Below are 27,500 nucleotides of genomic sequence, written 5' to 3'. Positions count from 1 at the left end.
GGATTTTGAATGTATTTAAGATGAGGTGTCTGGCAAGTATAATAGGAGTTACTAGGCTGGATAGAATGAGAAACGAGGTAGTGAGAAGGAGAGCAGGGGTGGAAAGGGAGTTAGGAGATAGCGTTGATGAAAGAGTATTCAGATGTTTTGGACACATACAGAGAATGAGTGAAAAAAGAGTAGTAAAAGAAGTGTGGAAGGCAGAGATGGAAGGAGTGAACATGAGGGGGCGCCCAAGGATGAGATGGGGTAAAAGGGGCACCAGGATTGATGGGAATGTTTGTTGAGGAAGGACGGAAGAAAACAGAAGCTAGGAATGAATGGAGAATGGTTGTGTATGGATGATGCTGTGATATATGGGAGTGGGTGGATGGGGGGGAGGGTGTGAGGGTGAAAAATGATTTGACTCAGTCCAAAGGGATTTATTCCCTTCTCTATTTCTGATCGGGAAGACAGAAGGGGGAAGGTCACCGAATAAATGAAGTGGACTTGCTGTGGGTGTGCTGTGTCTTGCGACACTGCTTCTGACCCAGGGCAGTGGGCGAGATGCAGGGATGACCCGTCATCCAGGAGGAGCCAAGATAAGGAGGGAGTGGGGTGAATGGAAGTGGAGTATATGGGGATGGAATGGGTGGGAGTGGATTTTATGCCTTTGTTTTTTTGGACTGCCTTCTTTGTAAAGGAAAAAGCCTTTGGTATATGTATATATGTATTATTATTATTACTGTTATTATTATTATTATTATTATTATTATTATTATTATTATTATTATTATTATTATTATTATTATTATTATTATTATTATTATTATTATTATTATTATTATTATTATTATTATTATTATTATTATTATTATTATTATTATTATTATTATTATTATTATTATCATTATTATTGCAACGAACCTTAGACGTTTGTTGCAACATTGAAGGAAGGTTTCTGACAGGTTCCCATCTCGAGCAATTTCTCAGAGAGGATATACGAAATAAAATACTAACCTCACCTTTCCACGTACATTTCACTATTCCTCTTATACTGTGAAAATACATACACTATTTCATTCAATAACGGTACTAGCATGAGATAGCACAAACCATAAGACATCACAGACGAGTGGCTCACCATAATACACCATAACCAGAGACGACAACTTTCACCATATCTTTTATTTTCTTTTACTCACATTTCGTCTACTTGTTTTCTATCACTCTGTTTTAAACATGGATCTTTCACTGTTCACATCATACTAGTTTGATGTAATTCTGAGGTAGGAATGATGCACAAATCAACGAGGGAAACAAAAAGGACTACCCTTGAGTAGGCCTTGCTTTGGAACTCTTTAGCTACTAGCACTGCTTGCCCTCAGACCGGGCATCCCACGTTGCTAAACGTACAATTCATGCCCTCTCCACACAGACGAATCTGTGTACCTATACGAAATTAATACATACTACAGTTTTTGCTTAACCTACAATCACTCTCGTAATAATATTCTCCTTCAAAACAATCGACCCGACTGGTTTACAAACAAAAGAATTCACAAAGGTGATCGCCAAACCTAACCTAATATAAACAACTACACGAAAACTCTTGACCAATAAAAACACTACCAAACAAAAGAACACAATCTTGAAAACAAAACTTACAGTACAATACAACACCTCTTTACACACTATCTTCTTCGTCCAGTACATAATCTACTACCCACACTGACTTCCTCCTTGACCTCTTAGGTCGCACTGACAATGGTTGTGAAACACAAGGGATTACAATACACAAGCATCCTAAGAAAACCTCTATTAATCCATAACGAGCCTAGATGACCTTATACTGTCCACGAAAATTGGGAAGTTATTATCGCCTTTGACCTCTGTGTGATTATCTTGTTAAATATTGATGTTTCGAATTGTGCTGAATGCGCTCATTTCCACGATAAGTCCGTTCTTCCATTCAATTATCCGTCCTAACGAGACCGAGAGAATACGATCTTGCGTTCTAACAGATTGAGTCAATGGCCTTTCGTCTAGATTGTGTTCTTTGTGAAAATAACTGATTCTGGCTTTAACAATACTTTTTAAATTCTTAAGGAAGGAGTATTTCATACAAATAGACAGTAACTGTGCCCCACGGTATGATTTTACCAGCTGAGTTGTACTAACCCTCCTCGTAAGAAAGACTACCTATTTTGGCTATTGTTTGGTGCAGCAGGATTTGTAAGCCATCTCAGTTGTGATGCTTACTGCGTAGCGAATTTGGGGAAATCCATTCGTGACGTAAGCAATTCTTTATTTTTCTTTCGCTGTATCTCGGCCACTGATTACGAACGGCGTTAAATGTCGCCGATATCTGGCAGCGCTTCTCTGATCGCATCGTCTTATAGCCAGTCGACTGCTCTCAAACGTCTCACTGTGACAACTGCGGGGCAGCGTTGAACAAGATAGATCTTCTCGTAGAAGCACAAGCAAGGCACATGATCATATCGTGATAAATCCACCAGTAGAGTGTGCCCCCCACTGCAGTAGTTCTTCCGTTCAACAACAACGGAAGTGAAGGTACTAACCCTGCTTAGTTCGAGAACCTACCACGAATTACAACGATGGAGGTGCTTCTGGTCAGAATCTCAGTGCTCGTGATGGTACTGACTTCCTCCTATGCATCGGAAAAATTACCTGATCAATGTGAGGACGAAACGGTGAAGGCTCTCAGGGAGCTGGTCGAAGTACAACAGAAGAAGGGAGACACTCTCAAGGAGCTCGTGGAGACTCAGCGACAGAAGGATGAGGTCGTTGCACTCATCCAGTCTCTCTGGGTGAGTGGGCATGCATGTGTTCTGTCACGTATGTAACAAATATTTTGAGTGCGTGTATCGGATTGAAGGTCAGCCCCAAAAGCAAAATTTAAATAAGTGAATAAATAAAAAAATAAGTATTACTACTAATAAATCTTTGATCGATCAACCTAACGAAAATATCCTAGAGTTAACTTGGTGAGAAATAAAATATACAAGTCGGTTCATTATGATTGGGGGAGAGGGGGCGCTCAGACGAATTTGCCTTCCAATCTAGTCATGGCAGAATTTGATCGCTTTTTGGATGAAAAGACAGATTATGAATGAGTAAATAAAGGCCAAATGCAACAGTGAGTTTCGGAAACATTTGTGATACAAATACCTTTGTTCTTTGTCAAAATTTACCACAAGACTCCTTGTGTTTTCTTGTACTCAAAGGAAAAGGCTTCATGGGTATTGTGAATCAGAGTTCGAACTCTTATGAGATTTTTTTCTCATATTATATTCCTTGGTAATATTCTAGAGATTTACATCAGCAATGTACTAAAAGTATAGTTTTCGGAAATTCTCGTTCGAAAGTAACGGCGCATATTTTGTTACTTTGTAGATATTCGTTTTGAAATGCCACAAAGCCTCTTGCTTTTATTTCTTAAACATATTTCCACTGCAAAATGAAAGACTTGCTATTCTTGGAAAACTGCCAAAGGAACGACACAGAAGGATGAACACATCTGCCAATCATCGTTTTATGCAGCTGTTCAAAGCATTTCTTTCGAAACAACTTGAAATGAAACAGAACTTGTGTGTTTAGCAGTAAAATAGAAGTCTTCATGGTGTTTCAGATTATCTTGAAGTTAATCTAATCTATTATATGCATGAGTAACCATTCTAAAAGGCCTTAAACAAATTCCAGAGTGCAGACAAATTGCAGAATCTGGAAGAGAGCCAGAATAACCTCAGCCTTGCGCAGAACGAACTAGTTGATCGTCTTGACGTCATCGAAGCAAAGGTAGGACTAGAATAGTGTATACAGTACAATGCATTGTTTTAATTCCGCGTGATGAACTTCATTTTTATCTTTATTTTTTCATCGTTCATCTAATTTTCTAGTACTCATTAATTTTATTTTTCACCTAAGAATGTACAAGGACAAAATTGATTTACTTTTGCCGTCATGGGATGAGGAATTAAGTGACGCAAATCTCTCCAACCAAAGAAATTGATTCTATTCTACCATTTCATAAATAGTTTCGTGGCATTCCATATGCAAATCGCCCAAAAGTAAAGGAGCATTTTTTGCTACTTTGTAGATATTCGTTTTGAAATGCCACAAAGCCTCTTGCTTTTATTTCATAAACATATTTCCACTGCAAAATGAAAGACTTGCTATTCTTGGCAAGCTGTCAAAGGAACGATATGGAAGGATGAACGCATCTGCCAATCATCGTTTTTATGCAACTGTTCACAGCATTTCTTTCGAAGCAACTTGAAATGAAACAGAACTTGTGTTTATAGCAGTAAAATATAACAGTCCTCATGGTGTTTCAGATTATCTTGAAGATAATCTAATCTATTATATGCATGAGCAACCATTCTAAAAAGCCTTAAATTCTTTTCCAGAGTGCAGACAAATTGCAGAATCTGGAAGAGAGCCAGAATAACCTCAGCCTTGCGCAGAACGAACTAGTTGATCGTCTTGACGTCATCGAAGCAAAGGTAGGACTAGAAGAGTGTATACAGTACAGTGCATTGTTTTAATTCCGAGTGATGAACTTCATTTTCAATTTTATTTTTTTCATCGTTCATCTATTTTTCAGTTACTCACTAATTTTATTTTTCACCTAAGAATGTACAAGGACAAAATTTATTTAGTTTTGCCGTTATGGGATGAGGGACTAAGTGACGCAAATCTCTCCAACCAAAGAAATTGATTCTATTCTCCCATTTCACGAATAGTTTCGTGGCATTCCATATGCAAATCGCCCAAAAGTAAAGGCGCATATTTTGCTACTTTGTAGATATTCGTTTTGAAATGCCACAAAGCCTCTTGCTTTTATTTCATAAACATATTTCCACTGCAAAATGAAAGACTTGCTATTCTTGGCAAGCTGTCAAAGTAACGACACAGAAGGATGAACACATCTGCCAATCATCGTTTTTATGCAACTGTTCAAAGCATTTCTTTCGAAACAACTTGAAATGAAACAGAACTTGTGTTTTTAGCAGTAAAATATAACAGTCTTCATGGTGTTTCAGATTATCTTGAAGTTAACCTAAAGTATTATGTATGAGCAACCATTCTAAAAGGCCTTAAATTCTTTTCCAGAGTGTAGACAAATTGCAGAATATGGATGAAAGCCAGAATAAGCTCAGTCTTGCGCTGAACAAAATAGTTGATCGTCTTGACGTCATCGAAGCAAAGGTAGGACCACAAGAGGAGCATATGCAGTACAGTACATTGTTGTAATTCCGAATAATGAACTTTATTTTCAATTCTATTTTTTCATCATTCATCTATTTTTCAATTACTCGCTAATTCCATTTTTTCCCCCCTCAAAGAATGTACAAGGACAAAATTGATTCAGTTTTGCCGTTATAGGATGAGGGACTAAGTGACGCAAATTTCTCCAACCAAAGAAATTGATTCTGTTCTCCCATTTCATGTCATTTACCAACCAGGAAAATCAGCACTGGTTTCTTGAGTGGTCCACTCATCTCTCCTCTCTACTCGGAGGATTCCCCCCCCCCCTGATTAACATTCTGTTCTTATCTGTTCTTATCTCACTCCTAGTCAGATGATCACACGACTTGTTCAGTAATTTACCTTGAAGCCTCCTTCAGATCCCAAATTGGTAAACAATCTCCTTTGCTCTTTATTGTCGAAGGCCTTTTGTAATACAGATATACATATGTTGAAGCAAACAAATATATATATATATATATATATATATATATATATATATATATATATATGTGTATATATGTACAATACTGAATGGGTCCCAGTGAACAGATATATATTTTTATCAACCACAACACACTTTAATTGTAAGCCATCAACATCGAGAGACTCGAGGAGGCCAACATGCCCTCTCGAGTCTCTCAGTGCTGATGGCTTAGAATTAAAGTGTATCGTCGTTGATGATATATATATATATGTATATATATATATATATATATATATATATATATATATATATATGTGTGTGTGTGTGTGTGTGTGTGTGTGTGTGTGTGTGTGTGTGTGTGTGTGTGTGTGTGTGTGTGTGTGTGTGTGTGTGTGTGTTTTCACCTTGGTCCTTGGATCCTGTGTTGGACTCGTGATCGACAGCTATTTCCCTCCCGGAAGAGAGCTCAGAGCTCGTATGACCGATCTATGGGTAATGCTATGACCTTTCACACACACACACACCCAACTCCCCGCCCACGAGAGTCAGAGTAACGACCCGAAGCGCAGCGATACCGAAATAATTTCGGCCCTGGGCAGGATTCGAACCATGTACTGCGAGCACCACTGTACTTCCCAGTCCAGCGCTCTACCAACCGCGCCACCGAGTCGTGCGTGTGTGTGTGTGTGTGTGTGTGTATACATATATATATATATATATATATAATATATATATATTATATATATGAGAAGTACGAAGAAAAGATAGAAGTAAACCATAAGATAAAGGAGGCAAAAATGAGAGCAGATGTAAAATGGAGTAAGAGTATGACAATTTTTTTTAAAGTAATAGAAACATGTTTTGTAAGGAAATTAAGAGAGGAAGAGAAGCGAATCATGTAGAGAAGAAAAGGGGAAATGTGTAAATGGAGAGATGATAACGGAAGAGACGGTAGTAGGAGGAGGATGGGCAGATTGTTTTAGGGAGCTGCTAAATGTAAAGGTGGATAGGGACGGAAAGGTAGTTGCAGTGGGAAGCACTAAGAAAATGACAGTGATGGATGAGGAAAGCGAAGGAAAAATGAAAATTAGGTGAAAGCAATTATTAAAATGATGAGAGCAGACAACGCCCCTGGGTTAGATGGGTATTACGTGTAGTGTCTAAAAAAGGGAGGAACAGTGATGGTGGACTGGCTGGTGAGGTTGTTTAATTTTTGTCTAAAAGAGGTTAGAGAGCTGGAGGAGTGTATGTGTGGATCCGCTTTATAAGGGAAAAGGGGACAAGTGTAAGCGTAGTAGTTTCAGAGGGATCAGTTTATTGAGTGCAGTTTAGAAGGATTATTTGGAGGGTTTTGAGTGAGAGGATTAGGAGTGGAACGGAGGGAATAATTTGTGAGGAACAGTGTCAGATATGTGAGAAACGTTTAGGAAAAAGTAGGAATATTTTGGGGCCTCTATGAATTTGGAAAGGTTAATGACAGGGTAGACAGGAAGATACTGTGGGAAATATTACAGACATATGGGATAGGATACCTGTTAAGAGCAGTCAAGATTTTTTACGAGAGTAGTAGAGCTTGTTTAAGGATTAGAAATTGAGAGAGCGAGTGGTTTTAGGTCAAGAAGGGACTTCGCCAGGGATGTGTTATGTCACCTTGGTTGTTCAATTTATACATGAACGGGGTGGTGTGGGAGGTAAGTGCAAGGGTAATGAGCCGGGGACTGGAGATGGTTAAAGAAAACGGAGAAAAATGGGGGAAATTGTCCAGTTGTTGTTTGTTGTTTAAATTGCGCTTGTAGCAGGATCAGAGTAGTTATTAAGGAAGTTAGTGAGATTTTGGGAACATGTGCAAAAGAAGGAAGCTGAAGATAAATGTGGGCAAAAGTAAGGTAATGAGATGTACAAGGGGAGAGGATGGCAACAAATTCAAAGTGAATATTAAGAGAAAGAGGCTCAATGTAGCAGGAAAGGGAGGAATGGAGGTGGAGGTAGAATGTAGACTGAGAAAAGCGAGTAAATGCCTTTGGGGGATTGAAAAGTGTAATGGGGAAGAATTTGCGATTGGATGCTAAGAGGAGATTGTATGAAGGTGTGATTGTGCCGACAGGACATAATGGGGCAGAAACATGGAACATAAGAGAGGAGGAGTTCGAATGTGTTTGAGATGAAATGACGGAGAAGTATAGTACGAGTTACTAGGCTGGATAGAGTGAGAAACGAGGAGGTGAGGAGGAAAGCGGGAGTGGAAAGGGAGTTGAGATATATGATTGATATGATTGACGAAAGAGTATTTGGATGGTTTGGACACATGGAAAGAGTGCGTGAGGAAAGATGAGTAAAAGAGGTGTGGAAGGCATAGGTGGGGGTTGTGAACATGAAGGGGCGATCAAGGGTGAGATGGATGGATGGGGTAAAGGGGGCATGGGGAAAGAGGAAAGAGGGCCTGTGAAGGAAGGAAGGGATAAGACAGAAGATAGGGGTGAATAGAGAATGGCTGTGTATGGATGATGTTGTCATGCATGGAAGGGGGTGGGTGGAGGATAGGGGATGAGGGAGTATGTGTGTATGATATTTTGACACAGCCAGAAGGAATTTCTCCCCAGATTCTCTTTTTCTGCATGAGGAGACGGAAAGGGGTGGTCGCCGAGTAAATGAAGCGCCCTTGCTGTGAATGTACTGTGTCTTGCGGCATTGCCTCTGACCCAGGGCAGTGGGCGAGATGCAGGGATGACCCGTCATCCAGGAGGAGCCAAGATAAGAGGGAGGGTGGGTAATGAATGGAAGTGGTGTACTCGTATGTGGGGTTGAAATGGGTGAGAGTGGATTTATGCCTATAACTTTTGGCTAATTTCCTTGTAAGTGGGAAAAAGCCTATGCTATATGTATGTATATATATATATATATATATATATATATATATATATATATATATATATATATATATATATATATATATATATCGATCAGCCATTTTGAATCCACTGCTGAACTAAAGCCTCTTTTACACCGTTCCATGACTCGCACGACTGCGCCAGCCTCTTTCGTGTCACTCCTGCAAACTTCTCTATCTCGTCCCCCCACCTTCTCTCTGGTCTCCCTCGTGTTCCTGGATTTATGCGCCACTTCTATCCCGTGCTTTACAAGTAGTCTATCAGTCATTCCTGTTGCCCCCTTCTTGTATGGGACAGTTATTCTAGATGTGTCTCGTCGTCTTTCGTCCACTGTCATGTTCCTTTGTGGCTCTGTCCACCTTTTTACCACTGAGTTAGGGTTTCCGTTATCTCTGAAGACACTTCTGAGGTGGTTCTTCTCTCTAACGTTGTCACCTGTGGAACATACTTTTCTTTTCCCTTGGCCACAGGGCCTTCACGACATTCGTTTTATGTTCCGTTGAATGGCAACTGCTATAGTTCAGAAGCCGGTCCGCGTGGGAACCTTTCCTTGGCACACAAATGGTATTCGTCGTTCCATCCCTCCCCACCATAACGTCCAGGAATGGTAGTCGTGTATTCTCTTTCTTTTCCTCCTCAAAGTGGATGTCTCCTTTCCTCCCGTTTAGGTAACTGAAGAACGGGCCCACTTGCATTATTACGAAGACTTTAATCCACCTACCGGGGGCCCACAATTTCAGAGATGGTGGTGCAGCTGCCAACACTTCCACTTCGATGTCATTTCCTCCAAAACTGCCATTAGCAGACACGAATAGGTCAAGTGAACAATGAGAGATAAGGGGAAGTCAGGCGCTGCACATGCAGACATGTCGATAGGGATGCGGCACCGGGCATCAAGTCGTCCATGTGTGGGCATACACTCACTCGTGCGCATGAGGAATCGACGGTGTTGTAGGTGACATTGCTAGAAAGGCATACGGCGCGAGAACTTCTTATAATGATAATAATGATAATTACAAATAATAATAATTACAAATAATTATAATAATAGTAATAATGATAATAATAATAATAGTAATAATGATAATAATAATAATAATGATAATAATAATAATAATAATAATAATAATAATAATAATAATTATAATAATGATAATAATAATGATAATAATAATGACAAAAGTAATTACTAATAATGAGAACAATAATGATAATAATAATATTAATAATAATAATAATAATAATAATAATAATAATAATAATAATAATAATAATAATAATAATAATAATAATAATAATAATAATAATAATAATAATAATAATAAGTTTGTTTGGCAATGAAACAATATACATTTAGTACAGATAATGAAAAGAACGCATAGTTCGATATAACAATTGCAATTGTCGAGGATAACACAAAAAAGCATGTAAGCTTGGAAAAGCACCTGGAATAGTATCGTAAATACAAATGTAAACATAGCTGTAATCGTGTGTGTGTGTGTGTGTGTGTGTGTGTGTGTGTGTGTGTGTGTGTATGCATACACGTATTTTCGTAGACCAGCTGTGTCTCCAACGCAAGTATTCGTCTTCTTCATTTATTCAAGAGAAATTCATCACCTTGCCTGTCTTCTTACATTTTTCCTTGTCAAAACCAGATTACTGCTGAGTCGGACCACATGAATGATAGACTAGACGTGATAAGCAAGAATTACGAGGAAGTTCTGCAGCGACTGGAGGATATTGAAAAGGTCAGTCTTATCCAGCATCCAAACTCACCATCTTTTTCCCGCGCGAACGCATACATGTAAACAATGAACAGACATAGCACATTTATTTATTAGGCTGTTGTTATGTGTTTAGAAAACATTCAAAATTGTGTCGAAATATCGAAATATATTATTCTAATCTTATCTCCTTCATTGATATATTGTTTCGTATCATATAATCATTCATTTGAAATTTGATGCTAAATAGAAGCTTCGATCGTCCTCTAATGACACACAATTAAGACGACATCAATCACCAATATTTTAGTAATATTCTACGGCACAACACCAGCACCCATACAACTCCTTCACCAGATATCAACTAGAAAAGGTAAACCACTATTATGTATAAAAACAGGTAAAGAGAAATTGAGTATGTCAGACTGGCAGTTCGTCGAAGCTCCTTGTGTAAATTAGTTAAGTGACGAACCATCCCAGGGGGCTAAGTGGGTATAAATCCCACCAGACATGTACCAGTCTTCATTGTCGTTCTTGACCAAACTAAACGTAGTTCCTGAACGACGCCTTTAGTAAGGGAATAAAGTATCAGGAATATATAATTACCCTGAATATCAACCTTCGCGCAATCAGCTATTATCATGTTTGCAATAGTATTTTGTAAAAAGAACATTTGTATACTTTTTCTTCTTTAACTACTAATCTTTACATACTTTGTTTTGAAGTTCATAGATTTCCATAAGTTTGTTTTTGCAAGGATTTCTGTTGCATGTGAGGTAGGGAGATACAGGAATAAGTTTGATGCCGCGTTTAATTAATATGCCAACGTTTTTCTCTCGACAGCTCAAGTCACAAATACCAGAGGTGCCCATTGTTGGTAAGAAAGTTTGTCTATTTGTTCGTTATTCTTCGAAACTGCTTTCACATAGGGCTGTATCCATTGTTGCACCGATTACAATCTATTAACGATAGGACATCATAAATTTTAGACGCATTTATGAGATGCTGTTGATCACGTTTCTGTATTTGTAAATCTTTTGAAGAAGAGCTTTTCTTTCTTTAATATTCCTTAATCTAGAATAGCTAATAACTACACATGTGACTGCTTGGCCTACCTTTGATTACTATTTCTTAATCTAAATAGTTTATAACCATGTGGTATACTATGACTAGCTACATTCATACAGTAAATCGTATGTGTTGTACAGTGTTTGAAAGTTATAAGGAAGAGGGCAGCTGTAGATAATCATTTGTGCATATGTATTCATAAGTATATGTGAGAATTTACGGACTTGCAGTGATTAATTTCAAAGTCCTGCACCCCATTGCAGAATGCAAAACACCATTTGAAATAGTCGGCGAAGACTGCGTGCACTGGACTGACGAAGGAATGACATGGGAAGATTCGCAATCTTACTGCAAATCTTTGGGAGCTAGCCTGATTGTCCCAACCATCAAAGAAGGTTTCGAACTCGCTTACGGTGATCGCCCTATGTCAAGTCCTCACCCACCTCTGTTCGACTTTCTCTTTAAAAAGAAATCATGTAAGTATTCGGGCGCTGGGGTCGTCTTTACTCCTACCCTCTTGCGTTTTTTTTAGCATTATTCTGATTGTTCCTCTTAATCCTACTCTCTCTAGTTGATCTGCTTGTAAATATTCCCACTACACGCTTGTGGAAATTTAGTATAATTTTCTATGACTGTGCAACTACTTGCTATCTTCCCGCCTTAGCAGAATTCAGGAAATAGCCCCATCGACAAAAAGCGAGTTGATCCAAAGTCATACACAGGCTGGCAACCCAAATTCCGTTGACAGACTCTGCCAGCTAATCCTGTCTTTCTGTTGCAGCTAGCTTTTATGGTTGGATTGGAGCATCTGTGGACAAAGATAACAACGCGAAATGGACCAATGGTGAGAAGTTAAAACGAGGTGACAACCGCCTTGGTGGTAATGATCATGGGAGATGTATCGCAGCATACGTTACTGCAAATAATAGATTTGCAACTTGGACAGCTGAATGTAGCACGACGTTCCCCACTCCTGTTTGCCAGAAAAAATATACGAAATCATTTTAATGATAAGATAATGATCAATAACAGTAGATGCTGGGTAGCAAGCTAAAAATATCTCTTTCTGAAAAAGTTGGTTAGTACAGTTCAACTGAGAAATGGAACCAGGAGTGAAGTCGGCTCATAATGATTTAGACATCTCTCAGTCACGAACCATCCCCTAAATCAAACACACAGTACTCATAATTATCATAATTAGTTAAACCAGAAGCCAAAAAGTATGGCAATAAGTTGAAGGTGCAGCATCCATAAGGAACTGCAAACATGTGACAAACCCAATGAAATGATGTACCGGGTTCTAATTTCAACTTTTATGGAGGGATAATTTTTTGTTCACCGTAAATTGATGACATCCGAAGTGGATACATCCAAAGACAATGGTGAAATAAAGAGTTAGAACTGAGTGTTTCTGTTTATTTATTGTTGCATGTTGTACTCCGTTTTTGTTTTGTTTTTCATCTTCCGAATTCACCGAAAGTTAGAACACAACAGACAACACTTGAAAGTGGATCAAATCTCAGGAATAAAGAGAAGAATCATTTCACACTTAGGAAAGGGTTAGCAATACAAGATGTGTCCAAAATTGATTAGCATTTTGGGTAATAAAAAAAGGAAATGCCATAGTCGAACTTTACTAAGTCGCCGCGAAAGGTCGTCGAGTTCTTCTTAAGAGGCCTTGTGATAAAACAGGTTCTACTTGACTTGAATCAAGTCACCTACCTTGTTTACGATCCCCGGCTGAGATAGTAGTGTCCCATAACTTTCATTTCTCTCTACTAAATGCAACCTGTGATATATCAGATTGCTTCCTTATATTCCTAAACTTTACCCTACAAACTTCATGTACTAACTCACAGGCTGATTTAATGATCTCATAATTTTTGGTTTGTAAATCCTCCAGATCACCGTGTACCCTCTGTTTACCTCTGAGGCTTGTTCGCAACAATACAGGCTAATACTTCTTCGGCCATTGATTTAAGAAGGAAATAGGCAAGAATTGGTTTACTAATAGGGTGGTCGATGAATGGAATAAACTTAGTAACCTAGTGTAGGCCTTGTGGTCTCTTGCAGTTTCCTTTATTCGTATGTAATCTTCCGCTATTGTTTCGAACGTTCTAAAGTAAGTATCTACATATCATTCATCGAATTCAGGAAGCACTTTGAGAATTTGGTAGTGCTCGTCCGTTTTCTTTCAAATCAGCTTGAAGTTTAAAGTTTTCATTCTCTAACCGTTTCGTCTCAGCTTCTATCCTAGTTCTCTCAGTTTCCTCCCAAGTTCTCTCACTTTCTTCCCTTTTTGCTTCAGCTTCTAATCTATCTGTAACTTCAACTACAGTTCGCTTAACCGAGATTCAGTGTTTCGAGATTCGACATTCTCACTGTTCTCTACACTAAAATAGGACGCCTAATTAGGTCAGGAGACGACGCAGAGATTCTGCATGATGATCTTAATAAATTGTTAAGATGGTCGGTGAAATGGCAAATGAACTTCAATATCTCTAAGTGTAGCGTGATAAACATAGGGCTACACAACCCCGTAAATAGATATAGTTTAGATAACACGTTTTTAGGAAAATCTGAGTGAGAGAGGGACTTGGGTGTTCTGGCGAGTCCGGACCTCAAAACTAGGAAGCAGTGGATTAGCACCAGGAATAAAGCTAACAGAGCATTAGGTTTTATTGCTAGGACGGTAACGAATAGAAGTGCAGTGGTAATTATCAAACTATCTAGCGATAGTCAGACCCATCCTTGACTATGCGGTACAGTTTTGGTCTCCGTCCTACAAAATGGACATCAATTCACTAGAATCAGTATAGAGAAGAATGACCAAAATGATACATGGACTCGGAAATTTGCCTTAACGAAGAGAGGCTTAGACACATCAACTTGCACTCTCTGGAAAGACGCAGAGTGCGGGTGATCTAATAGAGGTGTTCAAGTGGATCAAAGGCTTTAACAAGGGTGATGCAAACAAGGTCATCATATTAAAACAACAGGGCAGGACTCGCAGTAATGGGTATAAACTGGACAAATTTAGATTTAAGAAGGAAATAGGCAAGAATTGGTTTACTAATAGGGTGATCGATGAATGGAATAAACTTAGTAACCATGTAGTAAGCGCTGAAACTATCAGTTGTTTTAAGAAACGATTAGACAACTTTATGGATGGGGATGACAGGTGGTGATGGATACGGAGCTGCCTAGTGTAGGCCTTATGGTCTTTTGCAGTCTCCTTTATTCCTATGTTCTTATGTTCTGGCCCAGGGCAGAGGGCGAGATGCAGGGATGACCCGTCATCCAGGAGGAGCCAAGATAAGAAGTGGGGTGAATGGGAGTGGATTATATGGGGATGGAATGGGTGGGAGTGGATTTTATGCCTCCGTTTTTTGGACTACCTCCTTTGTATATATATGTTATTAATATTATCATTATTATTACTATCATCATTATTATTACTATTATCATTATTATTATCATTATTATTATTATTATTATCATTATTATTATCATTATCATTATTATTATTATTATTATTATTATCATTATTATTATTACTATTGTTATTATTATTATTATTATTATTATTATTATTATTATTATTATTATTATTATTATTATTATTATTATTATTATTATTATTATTATTATTATAATTATTATTATTACTATTATTATTATCATCATTGTTGTTTCAACGAACCTTAGACGTTTGTTGCAATATTGAAGGAAGGTTTTGACAGGTTCCCATCTCGAGCAATTTCTCAGAGAGGATATACGAAATGAAATACTAACCTCACCTTCCCACGTACATTTCACTATTCCTCTTATACTGTGAAAATACATACACTATTTCATTCAATAACGGTACTAGCATGAGATAGCACAAACCATAAGACATCACAGACGAGTGGCTCACCATAATACACCATAACCAGAGACGACAACTTTCACCATATCTTTTATTTTCTTTTACTCACATTTCGTCTACTTGTTTTCTATCACTCTGTTTTAAACATGGATCTTTCACTGTTCACATCATAATAGTTTGATGTAGTTCTGAGGTAGGAATGATGCACAAATCAACGAGGGAAACAAAAAGGACTACCCTTGAGTAGGTCTTGCCTTGGAACTCTTTAGCTACTAACACTGCTTGCCCTCAGACCGGGCATCCCACGTTGCCAAACGTAATATTCATGCCCTCTCCACACAGACGAATCTGTGTACATATACGCAACTAATGCATACTACAATTTTTGCTTAACCTACAATCACTCTCGTAACACTATTCTCCTTCAAAACAATCGACCCGACTGGTTTACAAACTAAAGAATTCACAAAGGTGATCGCCAAACCTAACCTAATCTAAATAACTGCACGAAAACTCTTGACCAATAAAAACACTACCAAACAAAAGAACACAATCTTGAAAACAAAACTTACAGTACAATGTAACACCTCTTTACTCACTATCTTCTTCGTCCAGTACATAATCTACTACCCACTCTGGCTTCCTCCTTGACCTCTTAGGTCGCACTGACAATGGTTGTGAAACACAAGGGATTACAATACACAAGCATCCTAAGAAAAGCTCTATTAATCCATAACGAGCCTAGGTGACCTTATACTGTCCACGAAAATTGGGAAGTTATTATCGCCTTTGACCTCTGTGTAATTATCTTGTTAAATATTGATGTTTCGAATTGTGCTGAATGCGCTCATTTCCACGAAAAGTCCGTTCTTCCATTCAATTATCCGTCCTAACAAGACCGAGAGAATACGATCTTGCGTTCTAACAGATTGAGTCAATGGCCTTTCGTCTAGATTGTGTTCTTTGTGAAAATAACTGATTCTGGCTTTAACAATACTTTTTAAATTCTTAAGGAAGGAGTATTTCATACAAATAGACAGTAACTGTGCCCCACGGTATGATTTTACCAGCTGAGTTGTACTAACCCTCCTCGTAAGAAAGACTACCTATTTTGGCTAATGTTTGGTGCAGCAGGATTTGTAAGCCATCTCGTTTGTGATGCTTACTGCGTAGCGAATTTGGGGAAATCCATTCGTGACGTAAGCAATTCTTTATTTTTCTTTCGCTGTATCTCGGCCACTGATTACGAACGGCGTTAAATGTCGCTGATATCTGGCAGCGCTTCTCTGATCGCATTGTCTAATAGCCAGTCGACTGCTCTCAAACGCCTCACTGTGACAACTGCGGGGCAGCGTTGAACAAGGTAGATCTTCTCGTAGAAGCACAAGCAAGGCACATGATCATATCGTGATAAATCCACCAGTAGAGTGTGCCCCCCACTGCAGTAGTTCTTACGTTCAACAACAACGGAAGTGAAGGTACTAACCCTGCTTAGTTCGAGAAACGTATTACAACGATGGAGGTGCTTCTGGTCAGAATCTCAGTGCTCGTGATGGTACTGACTTCCTCCTATGCATCGGAAAAATTACCTGATCAATGTGAGGACGAAACGGTGAAGGCAATCAGGGAGCTGGTCGAAGTACAACAGAAGAAGGGAGACATTCTCAAGGAGCTCGTGGAGACTCAGCGACAGAAGGATGAGGTCGTTGCACTCATCCAGTCTCTCTGGGTGAGTGGGCATGCATGTGTTCTGTCACGTATGTAACAAATATTTTGAGTGCGTGTATCGGATTGAAGGTCAGCCCCAAAAGCAAAATTTAAATAAGTGAATAAATAAGTATTACTACTAATAAATCTTTGATCGATCAACCTAACGAAAATATCCTAGAATTAACTTGGTGAGAAATAAGATATACAAGTCGGTTCATTATGATTGGGGGAGGGGGGGCGCTCAGACGAATTTGCCTTCCAATCTAGTCATGGGAGAATTTGATCGCTTTTTGGATGAAAAGACAGATTATGAATGAGTAAATAAAGGCTAAATGCAACAGTGAGTTTCGGAAACATTTGTGATACAAATACCTTTGTTCTTTGTCAAAATTTACCACAAGACTCCTTGTGTGTTTTCTTGTACTCAAACGAAAAAGCTTCATGGGTATTGTGAATCAGAGTTCGAACTCTTATGAGATTTTTTTCTCATATTATATTCCTTGGTAATATTCTAGAGATTTACATCAGCAATGTACTAAAAGTATAGTTTTCGGAAATTCTCGTTCGAAAGTAACGGCGCATATTTTGTTACTTTGTAGATATTCGTTTCCAAATGCCACAAAGCCTCTTGCTTTTATTTCTTAAACATATTTCCACTGCAAAATGAAAGACTTGCTATTCTTGGAAAGCTGTCAAAGGAACGATACAGAGGGATGAACACATCTGTCAAACATCGTTTTTATGCAACTGTTCAAAGCATTTCTTTCGAAACAACTTGAAATGAAACAAAACTTGTGTGTTTAGCAGTAAAATAGAAGTCTTCATGGTGTTTCAGATTATCTTGAAGTTAACCTAATCTATTATATGGATGAGTAACCATTCTAAAAGGCCTTAAACAAATTCCAGAGTGCAGACAAATTGCAGAATCTGGAAGAGAGCCAGAATAACCTCAGCCTTGCACAGAACAAACTAGTTGATCGTCTTGACGTCATCGAAGCAAAGGTAGGACTAGAATAGTGTATACAGTACAGTGCATTGTTTTAATTCCGCGTGATGAACTTCATTTTTATCTTTATTTTTTCATCGTTCATCTAATTTTCTAGTACTTATTAATTTTATTTTTCACCTAGGAATGTACAAGGACAAAATTGATTTACTTTTGCCGTCATGGGATGAGGAATTAAGTGACGCAAATCTCTCCAACCAAAGAAATTGATTCTATTCTCCCATTTCACGAATAGTTTCGTGGCATTCCATATGCAAATCGCCCAAAAGTAAAGGCGCATATTTTGCTACTTTGTAGATATTCGTTTTGAAATGCCACAAAGCTTCTTGCTTTTATTTCATAAACATATTTCCACTGCAAAATGAAAGACTTGCTATTTTTGGCAAGCTGTCAAAGGAACGATACAGAGGGATGAACACATTTGCCAATCATCGTTTTTATGCAACTGTTCAAAGCATTTCTTTCGAAGCAACTTGAAATGAAACAGAACTTGTGTTTATAGCAGTAAAATATAACAGTCCTCATGGTGTTTCAGATTATCTTGAAGATAATCTAATCTATTATATGCATGAGCAACCATTCTAAAAAGCCTTAAATTCTTTTCCAGGGTGTAGACAAATTGCAGAATCTGGAAGAGAGCCAGAATAACCTCAGCCTTGCACTGAACAAACGAGTTGATCGTCTTGACGTCATCGAAGCAAAGGTAGGACTAGAAGAGTGTATACAGTACAATGCATTGTTTTAATTCCGAGTGATGAACTTCATTTTCATTTTTATTTTTTTCATCGTTCATCTATTTTTCAGTTACTCACTAATTTTATTTTTCACCAAAGAATGTACAAGGACAAAATTAAATTAGTTTTGCCGTTATGGGATGAGGGACTAAGTGACGCAAATCTCTCGACCCAAAGAAATTGATTCTATTCTCCCATTTCACGAATAGTTTCGTGGCATTCCAAATACAAATCGCCCAAAAGTAAAGGCGCATATTTTGTTACTTTGTAGATATTCGTTTTCAAATGCCACAAAGCCTCTTGCTTTTATTTCATAAACATATTTCCAATGCAAAATGAAAGACTTGCTATTCTTGGCAAGCTGTCAAAGTAACGACACAGAAGGATGAACACATCTGCCAATCATCGTTTTTATGCAACTGTTCAAAGCATTTCTTTCGAAACAACTTGAAATGAAACAGAACTTGTGTTTTTAGCAGTAAAATATAACAGTCTTCATGGTGTTTCAGATTATCTTGAAGTTAACCTAAAGTATTATGTATGAGCAACCATTCTAAAAGGCCTTAAATTCTTTTCCAGAGTGTAGACAAATTGCAGAATATGGATGAAAGCCAGAATAAGCTCAGTCTTGCGCTGAACAAAATAGTTGATCGTCTTGACGTCATCGAAGCAAAGGTAGGACCACAAGAGGAGCATATGCAGTACAGTACATTGTTGTAATTCCGAATAATGAACTTTATTTTCAATTCTATTTTTTCATCATTCATCTATTTTTCAATTACTCGCTAATTCTATTTTTTTCCCCTCAAAGAATGTAAAAGGACAAAATTGATTCAGTTTTGCCGTTATAGGATGAGGAAGTTAGTGACGCAAATTTCTCCAACCAAAGAAATTGATTCTGTTCTCCCATTTCATGTCATTTACCAACCAGGAAAATCAGCACTGGTTTCTTGAGTGGTCCACTCATCTCTCCTCTCTACTCGGAGGATTCCCCCTCCCCCTGATTAACATTCGGTTCTTATCTGTTCTTATCTCACTCCTAGTCAGATGATCACACGACTTGTTCAGTAATTTACCTTGAAGCCTCCTTCAGATCCCAAATTGGTAAACAATCTCCTTTGCTCTTTATTGTCGAAGGCCTTTTGTAATACAGATATACATATGTTGAAGCAAACAAATATATATATATATATATATACATATATGTATATATACATATACATATATATATATACATGTACAATACTGAATGGGTCCCATTGAACAGATATATATTTTTATCAACCGCAATACACATTAATACTAAGCCATTAACATTGAGAGAGCCTCGACAAGGCCAACATGCCCTCTCGAGTCTCTCAGTGCTGATGGCTTAGAATTAAAGTGTATCGTCGTTGATGATATATATATATATATATATATATATATATATATATGTGTGTGTGTGTGTGTGTGTGTGTGTGTGTGTGTGTGTGTGTGTGTGTGTGTGTGTGTGTGTGTGTGTGTGTGTGTGTGTGTGTGGGATTCACCTTCACCTTGGTCTTTGGATCCCGTGTTGGACTCGTGATCGACAGCTATTTCCCTCCCGGAAGAGAGCTCAGAGCTCGTATGACCGATCTATGGGTAATGCTATGACCTTTCACACACACACACACCCAACTCCCCGCCCACGAGAGTCAGAGTAACGACCCGAAGCGCAGCGATACCGAAATAATTTCGGCCCTGGGCAGGATTCGAACCATGTACTGCAAGCACCACCGTACTTCCCAGTCCAGCGCTCTACCAACCGCGCCGCCGAGAGAGTGTGTGTGTGTGTGTGTGTGTGTGTATACATATATATATATATATATATATAATATATATATATATTATATATATGAGAAGTACGAAGAAAAGAAAGAAGTAAAGCATAAGATAAAGGAGGCAAAGAGGAGAGCAGATGTGAAATGGGGTAAGAGTATTACAATTTTTTTTAAAGTAATAAAAAGATGATTGGAAGGAAATTAAGAGAGGAAGCTGGGGCGAATCATGTAGAGAAGAAAAGGTAAAATGTGTAGATGGAGAGATGATAATGGAAGAGACGGTAGTAGGAGGAGGATGGGCAGATTGTTTTAGGGAGCTGTTAAATGTAAAGGTGGATAGGGAGGGAAAGGTAGTTGCAGTGGGAAGCACTAAGAAAATGACAGTGATGAATGAGGAAAGCGAAGGAAAAATGAAAATTAGGTGAAAGCAATTATTAAAATGATGAGAGCAGACAACGCCCCTGGGTTAGATGGGTATTACGTGTAGTGTCTAAAAAAGGGAGGAACAGTGATGGTGGACTGGCTGGTGAGGTTGTTTAATTTTTGTCTAAAAGAGGTTAGAGAGCTGGAGGAGTGTATGTGTGGATCCGCTTTATAAGGGAAAAGGGGACAAGTGTAAGCGTAGTAGTTTCAGAGGGATCAGTTTATTGAGTGCAGTTTAGAAGGATTATTTGGAGGGTTTTGAGTGAGAGGATTAGGAGTGGAACGGAGGGAATAATTTGTGAGGAACAGTGTCAGATATGTGAGAAACGTTTAGGAAAAAGTAGGAATATTTTGGGGCCTCTATGAATTTGGAAAGGTTAATGACAGGGTAGACAGGAAGATACTGTGGGAAATATTACAGACATATGGGATAGGATACCTGTTAAGAGCAGTCAAGATTTTTTACGAGAGTAGTAGAGCTTGTATTAGGATTAGAAATGGAGAGAGCGAGTGGTTTTAGGTCAAGAAGGGACTTCGCCAGGGATTTGTTATGTCACCTTGGTTGTTCAATTTATACATGAACGGGGTGGTGTGGGAGGTAAGTGCAAGGGTAATGCGCCGGGGATTGGATGTGGTTGAAGAAAACGGAGAAAAATGGGAGATAAGCCACTTATTGTTTGCTGACGATACTGCGTTTGTGGCAGGATCAGAGGGATTGAGGAAGTTAGTACCAGAGTTTGGGAAGATGTGCAAAAGAAGGAAGCTGAAGATAAATGTGGGCAAAAGTAAGGTAATGAGATGTACAAGGGGAGAGGATGGCAACAAATTCAAAGTGAATATTAAGAGAAAGAGGCTCAATGTAGCAGGAAAGGGAGGAATGGAGGTGGAGGTAGAATGTAGACTGAGAAAAGCGAGTAAATGCCTTTGGGGGATTGAAAAGTGTAATGGGGAAGAATTTGCGATTGGATGCTAAGAGGAGATTGTATGAAGGTGTGATTGTGCCGACAGGACATAATGGGGCAGAAACATGGAACATAAGAGAGGAGGAGTTCGAATGTGTTTGAGATGAAATGACGGAGAAGTATAGTACGAGTTACTAGGCTGGATAGAGTGAGAAACGAGGAGGTGAGGAGGAAAGCGGGAGTGGAAAGGGAGTTGAGATATATGATTGATATGATTGACGAAAGAGTATTTGGATGGTTTGGACACATGGAAAGAGTGCGTGAGGAAAGATGAGTAAAAGAGGTGTGGAAGGCATAGGTGGGGGTTGTGAACATGAAGGGGCGATCAAGGGTGAGATGGATGGATGGGGTAAACGGGCCATTGGGAAAGAGAGGAAGGGAGGGAGAAGACAGAAGATGGAGTGAGTGGAGAATGGTTGTGTATGGATGATGTTGTCATGCATGGAAGGGGGTGGGTGGAGGATAGGGGATGAGGGAGTATGTGTGTATGATATTTTGACACAGCCAGAAGGAATTTCTCCCCAGATTCTCTTTTTCTGCATGAGGAGACGGAAAGGGGTGGTCGCCGAGTAAATGAAGCGCCCTTGCTGTGAATGTACTGTGTCTTGCGGCATTGCCTCTGACCCAGGGCAGTGGGCGAGATGCAGGGATGACCCGTCATCCAGGAGGAGCCAAGATAAGAGGGAGGGTGGGTAATGAATGGAAGTGGTGTACTCGTATGTGGGGTTGAAATGGGTGAGAGTGGATTTATGCCTATAACTTTTGGCTAATTTCCTTGTAAGTGGGAAAAAGCCTATGCTATATGTATGTGTATATATATATATATATATATATATATATATATATATATATATATATATATCGATCAGCCATTTTGAATCCACTGCTGAACTAAAGCCTCTTTTACACCGTTCCATGACTCGCACGACTGCGCCAGCCTCTTTCGTGTCACTCCTGCAAACTTCTCTATCTCGTCCCCCCACCTTCTCTCTGGTCTCCCTCGTGTTCCTGGATTTATGCGCCACTTCTATCCCGTGCTTTACAAGTAGTCTATCAGTCATTCCTGTTGCCCCCTTCTTGTATGGGACAGTTATTCTAGATGTGTCTCGTCGTCTTTCGTCCACTGTCATGTTCCTTTGTGGCTCTGTCCACCTTTTTACCACTGAGTTAGGGTTTCCGTTATCTCTGAAGACACTTCTGAGGTGGTTCTTCTCTCTAACGTTGTCACCTGTGGAACATACTTTTCTTTTCCCTTGGCCACAGGGCCTTCACGACATTCGTTTTATGTTCCGTTGAATGGCAACTGCTATAGTTCAGAAGCCGGTCCGCGTGGGAACCTTTCCTTGGCACACAAATGGTATTCGTCGTTCCATCCCTCCCCACCATAACGTCCAGGAATGGTAGTCGTGTATTCTCTTTCTTTTCCTCCTCAAAGTGGATGTCTCCTTTCCTCCCGTTTAGGTAACTGAAGAACGGGCCCACTTGCATTATTACGAAGACTTTAATCCACCTACCGGGGGCCCACAATTTCAGAGATGGTGGTGCAGCTGCCAACACTTCCACTTCGATTCACTGCGTCGTCATTTCCTCCAAAACTGCCATTAGCAGACACGAATAGGTCAAGTGAACAATGAGAGATAAGGGGAAGTCAGGCGCTGCACATGCAGACATGTCGATAGGGATGCGGCACCGGGCATCAAGTCGTCCATGTGTGGGCATACACTCACTCGTGCGCATGAGGAATCGACGGTGTTGTAGGTGACATTGCTAGAAAGGCATACGGCGCGAGAACTTCTTATAATGATAATAATAATAATAATAATTAATAATAATAATAACAATAATAATAATAATAATGATAACAATAGTAATAATAATGATATTAATAATAATAATAATAATAATAATAATAATAATAATAATAATAATAATAATTAGTAATGATAATAATAATGATAATAATAATAATAATGATAATAATAATGATAATGATAATAATAATAATGAGAACAATAATGACAATAATAATAATAATAATAATAATAATAATAATAATAATAATAATAATAATATTAATAATAATAGTAATGATAATAATAATAATTATAATGATAATAATAATAATGATAATAATAATAATAAGTTTAGTTGGCAATGAATCAATATACATGAAATGTAGATAATGAAAAGAGCGCATAGTTCGATATAACAATTAAAGTTGCTGAGGATAACACAAAAAAGCATGTAAGCTTGGAAAAGCACCTGGAATAGTATCGTAAATACAAATGTAAACATAGCTGTAATCGTGTGTGTGTGTGTGTGTGTGTGTGTGTGTGTGTATGTGTGTGTGTATGCATACACGTATTTTCGTAGACCAGCTGTGTCTCCAACGCAAGTATTCGTCTTCTTCATTTATTCAAGATAAAATCATCACATTGCCTGTCTTCTTACATTTTTCCCTGTCAAAACCAGATTACTGCTGAGTCGGACCACATGAATGATAGACTAGACGTGATAAGCAAGAATTACGAGGAAGTTCTGCAGCGACTGGAGGATATTGAAAAGGTCAGTCTTATCCAGCATCCAAACTCACCATCTTTTTCCCGCGCGAACGCATACATGTAAACAATGAACAGACATAGCACATTTATTTATTGGGCTGTTGTTATGTGTTTAGAAAATATTCAAAATTGTGTCGAAATATCGAAATATATTATTCTAATCTTATCTTCTTCATCTATATATTGTTTCGTATCATATAATCATTCATTTGAAATGTGATGCTAAATAGAAGCTTCATACGTCCTCCAATGACACACAACTATGTCAATCTGTATATCGTAAGTTATTAAGATGACAGCAGTCACCAATATTGCAGTAATATTCTACGGCACAACACCAGCACCCATACAACTCCACCAGATATAAACTAGAAAAGGTAAACCACTATTATGTGTAAAAACAGGTAAAGAGAAATTGAGTATGTCAGACTGGCAGTTCGTCGAAGCTCCTTGTGTAAATTAGTTAATAAGTGACGAACCATCCCAGGGGATGCTAAGTGGGTATAAATCCCACCAGACATGTACCAGTCTTCATTGTCGTTCTTGACCAAACTAAACGTAGTTCCTGAACGACGCCTTTAGTAAGGGAATAAAGTATCAGGAATATATAATTACCCTGAATATCAACCTTCGCGCAATCAGCTATTATCATGTTTGCAATAGTATTTTGTAAAAAGAACATTTGTATACTTTTTCTTCTTTAACTACTAATCTTTACATACTTTGTTTTGAAGTTCATAGATTTCCATAAGTTTGTTTTTGCAAGGATTTCTGTTGCATGTGAGGTAGGGAGATACAGGAATAAGTTTGATGCCGCGTTTAATTAATATGCCAACGTTTTTCTCTCGACAGCTCAAGTCACAAATACCAGAGGTGCCCATTGTTGGTAAGAAAGTTTGTCTATTTGTTCGTTATTCTTCGAAACTGCTTTCACATAGGGCTGTATCCATTGTTGCACCGATTACAATCTATTAACGATAGGACATCATAAATTTTAGACGCATTTATGAGATGCTGTTGATCACGTTTCTGTATTTGTAAATCTTTTGAAGAAGAGCTTTTCTTTCTTTAATATTCCTTAATCTAGAATAGCTAATAACTACACATGTGACTGCTTGGCCTACCTTTGATTACTATTTCTTAATCTAAATAGTTTATAACCATGTGGTATACTATGACTAGCTACATTCATACAGTAAATCGTATGTGTTGTACAGTGTTTGAAAGTTATAAGGAAGAGGGCAGCTGTAGATAATCATTTGTGCATATGTATTCATAGGTGTATGTGAGAATTTACGGACTTGCAGTGATTAATTTCAAAGTCCTGCACCCCATTGCAGAATGCAAAACACCATTTGAAATAGTCGGCGAAGACTGCGTGCACTGGACTGACGAAGGAATGACATGGGAAGATTCGCAATCTTACTGCAAATCTTTGGGAGCTAGCCTGATTGTCCCAACCATCAAAGAAGGTTTCGAACTCGCTTACGGTGATCGCCCTATGTCAAGTCCTCACCCACCTCTGTTCGACTTTCTCTTTAAAAAGAAATCATGTAAGTATTCGGGCGCTGGGGTCGTCTTTATTCATACCCTCATTCGTTTTTTAGCATTATTCTGATTGTTCCTCTTAATCCTACTCTCTCTAGTTGATCTGCTTGTAAATATTCCCACTACACGCTTGTGGAAATTTAGTATAATTTTCTATGACTGTGCAACTACTTGCTATCTTCCCGCCTTAGCAGAATTCAGGAAATAGCCCCATCGACAAAAAGCGAGTTGATCCAAAGTCATACACAGGCTGGCAACCCAAATTCCGTTGACAGACTCTGCCAGCTAATCCTGTCTTTCTGTTGCAGCTAGCTTTTATGGTTGGATTGGAGCATCTGTGGACAAAGATAACAACGCGAAATGGACCAATGGTGAGAAGTTAAAACGAGGTGACAACCGCCTTGGTGGTAATGATCATGGGAGATGTATCGCAGCATACGTTACTGCAAATAATAGATTTGCAACTTGGACAGCTGAATGTAGCACGACGTTCCCCACTCCTGTTTGCCAGAAAAAATATACGAAATCATTTTAATGATAAGATAATGATCAATAACAGTAGATGCTGGGTAGCAAGCTAAAAATATCTCTTTCTGAAAAAGTTGGTTAGTACAGTTCAACTGAGAAATGGAACCAGGAGTGAAGTCGGCTCATAATGATTTAGACATCTCTCAGTCACGAACCATCCCCTAAATCAAACACACAGTGCTTATAATTATCATAATTAGTTAAACCAGAAGCCAAAAAGTATGGCAATAAGTTGAAGGTGCAGCATCCATAAGGAACTGCAAACATGTGACAAACCCAATGAAATGATGTACCGGGTTCTAATTTCAACTTTTATGGAGAGATAATTTTTTGTTCACCGTAAATTGATGACATCCGAAGTGGATACGTCCAAAGACAATGGTGAAATAAAGAGTTAGAACTGAGTGTTTCTGTTTATCTATTGTTGCATGTTGTACTCCGTTTTTGTTTTTTTTTTCATCTTCCGAATTCACCGAAAGTTAGAACACAACAGACAACACTTGAAAGTGGGTCAAATCTCAAGAATAAAGAGAAGAATCAATTCACACTTAGGAAAGAGTTAGCAATACAAGATGTGTCCAAAATTAATGAGCATTTTGGGTAATAAAAAAAGGAAATGCCATAGTCGAACTTTACAGAGTCGCCGCGAAAGGTCTTGGAGTTCTTCTTAAGAGGCCTTGTGATAAAACAGGTTCTACTTGACTTGAATCAAGTCACCTACCTTGTTTACGATCCCCGGCTGAGATAGTAGTGTCCCATAACTTTCATTTCTCTCTACTAAATTCATCTTGTGAGATATCAGATGGCTTCCTTACATATTCCTAAATTTTAACCTATAAACTTCATGTACTAACTCACAGGCTTGTTGGATGGCTGCTTTAATGATCTCATAATTTTTGGTTTGTGAATCCTATACACCGTATACCCATAACGGCTTACCTCTGAGGCTTGTTCGCAACAATACAGGCTAATACTTCTTCGGCCATTGACTAAAGAAG

At 38.5% G+C, this 27,500-nt stretch overlaps 3 protein-coding genes across 5 annotated transcripts in view; 2 read left to right on the top strand and 1 right to left on the bottom strand.

Annotated features, from left to right (window-relative positions):
- LOC143028426 (guided entry of tail-anchored proteins factor 1-like) overlaps positions 1-1,322 on the bottom strand; it is a 22,092-nt gene extending 20,770 nt beyond the window's left edge. The window contains exon 1 of one of the 2 annotated variants that reach the window (XM_076190492.1): positions 1,185-1,322. Coding sequence is in view for 1 of the 2 variants with exons in the window: in XM_076190491.1 (XP_076046606.1) it covers positions 1,185-1,186 (2 nt within the window). In the remaining variant the exon portion in view is untranslated. The remainder of the gene's footprint in view (positions 1-1,184) is intronic. The other variant, XM_076190491.1, reaches the window with a different exon arrangement.
- A 1,033-nt stretch (positions 1,323-2,355) lies between these two features.
- On the top strand, positions 2,356-12,763 carry LOC143028425 (uncharacterized). Its single transcript, XM_076190489.1, has 8 exons — positions 2,356-2,810; positions 3,703-3,798; positions 4,410-4,505; positions 5,116-5,211; positions 10,221-10,313; positions 11,133-11,166; positions 11,621-11,833; positions 12,139-12,763. Exons 1-8 carry the CDS (start codon positions 2,598-2,600, stop codon positions 12,363-12,365), a joined length of 1,068 nt encoding a protein of 355 aa, XP_076046604.1. The 5' UTR covers positions 2,356-2,597; the 3' UTR covers positions 12,366-12,763.
- A 3,747-nt stretch (positions 12,764-16,510) lies between these two features.
- Positions 16,511-26,907, top strand: LOC143028424 (uncharacterized). 2 transcript variants are annotated; one of them, XM_076190487.1, is made up of 8 exons: positions 16,511-16,957; positions 17,845-17,940; positions 18,552-18,647; positions 19,258-19,353; positions 24,338-24,430; positions 25,279-25,312; positions 25,767-25,979; positions 26,283-26,907. In XM_076190487.1, exons 1-8 carry the CDS (start codon positions 16,745-16,747, stop codon positions 26,507-26,509), a joined length of 1,068 nt encoding a protein of 355 aa, XP_076046602.1. In that variant the 5' UTR covers positions 16,511-16,744; the 3' UTR covers positions 26,510-26,907. The 2 variants fall into 2 exon arrangements, with proteins under 2 accessions (XP_076046602.1, XP_076046603.1); XM_076190488.1 differs by lacking the exon at positions 18,552-18,647.
- The last annotated feature ends 593 nt before the right edge of the window (positions 26,908-27,500 follow it).

This window comes from Oratosquilla oratoria, chromosome 9 (genome assembly GCF_046742065.1).
Source record: "Oratosquilla oratoria isolate Oo_2021 chromosome 9, ASM4674206v1, whole genome shotgun sequence".
Lineage (NCBI taxonomy): Eukaryota > Metazoa > Arthropoda > Malacostraca > Stomatopoda > Squillidae > Oratosquilla > Oratosquilla oratoria.
This window is presented reverse-complemented; position numbering and strand designations above follow the sequence as displayed.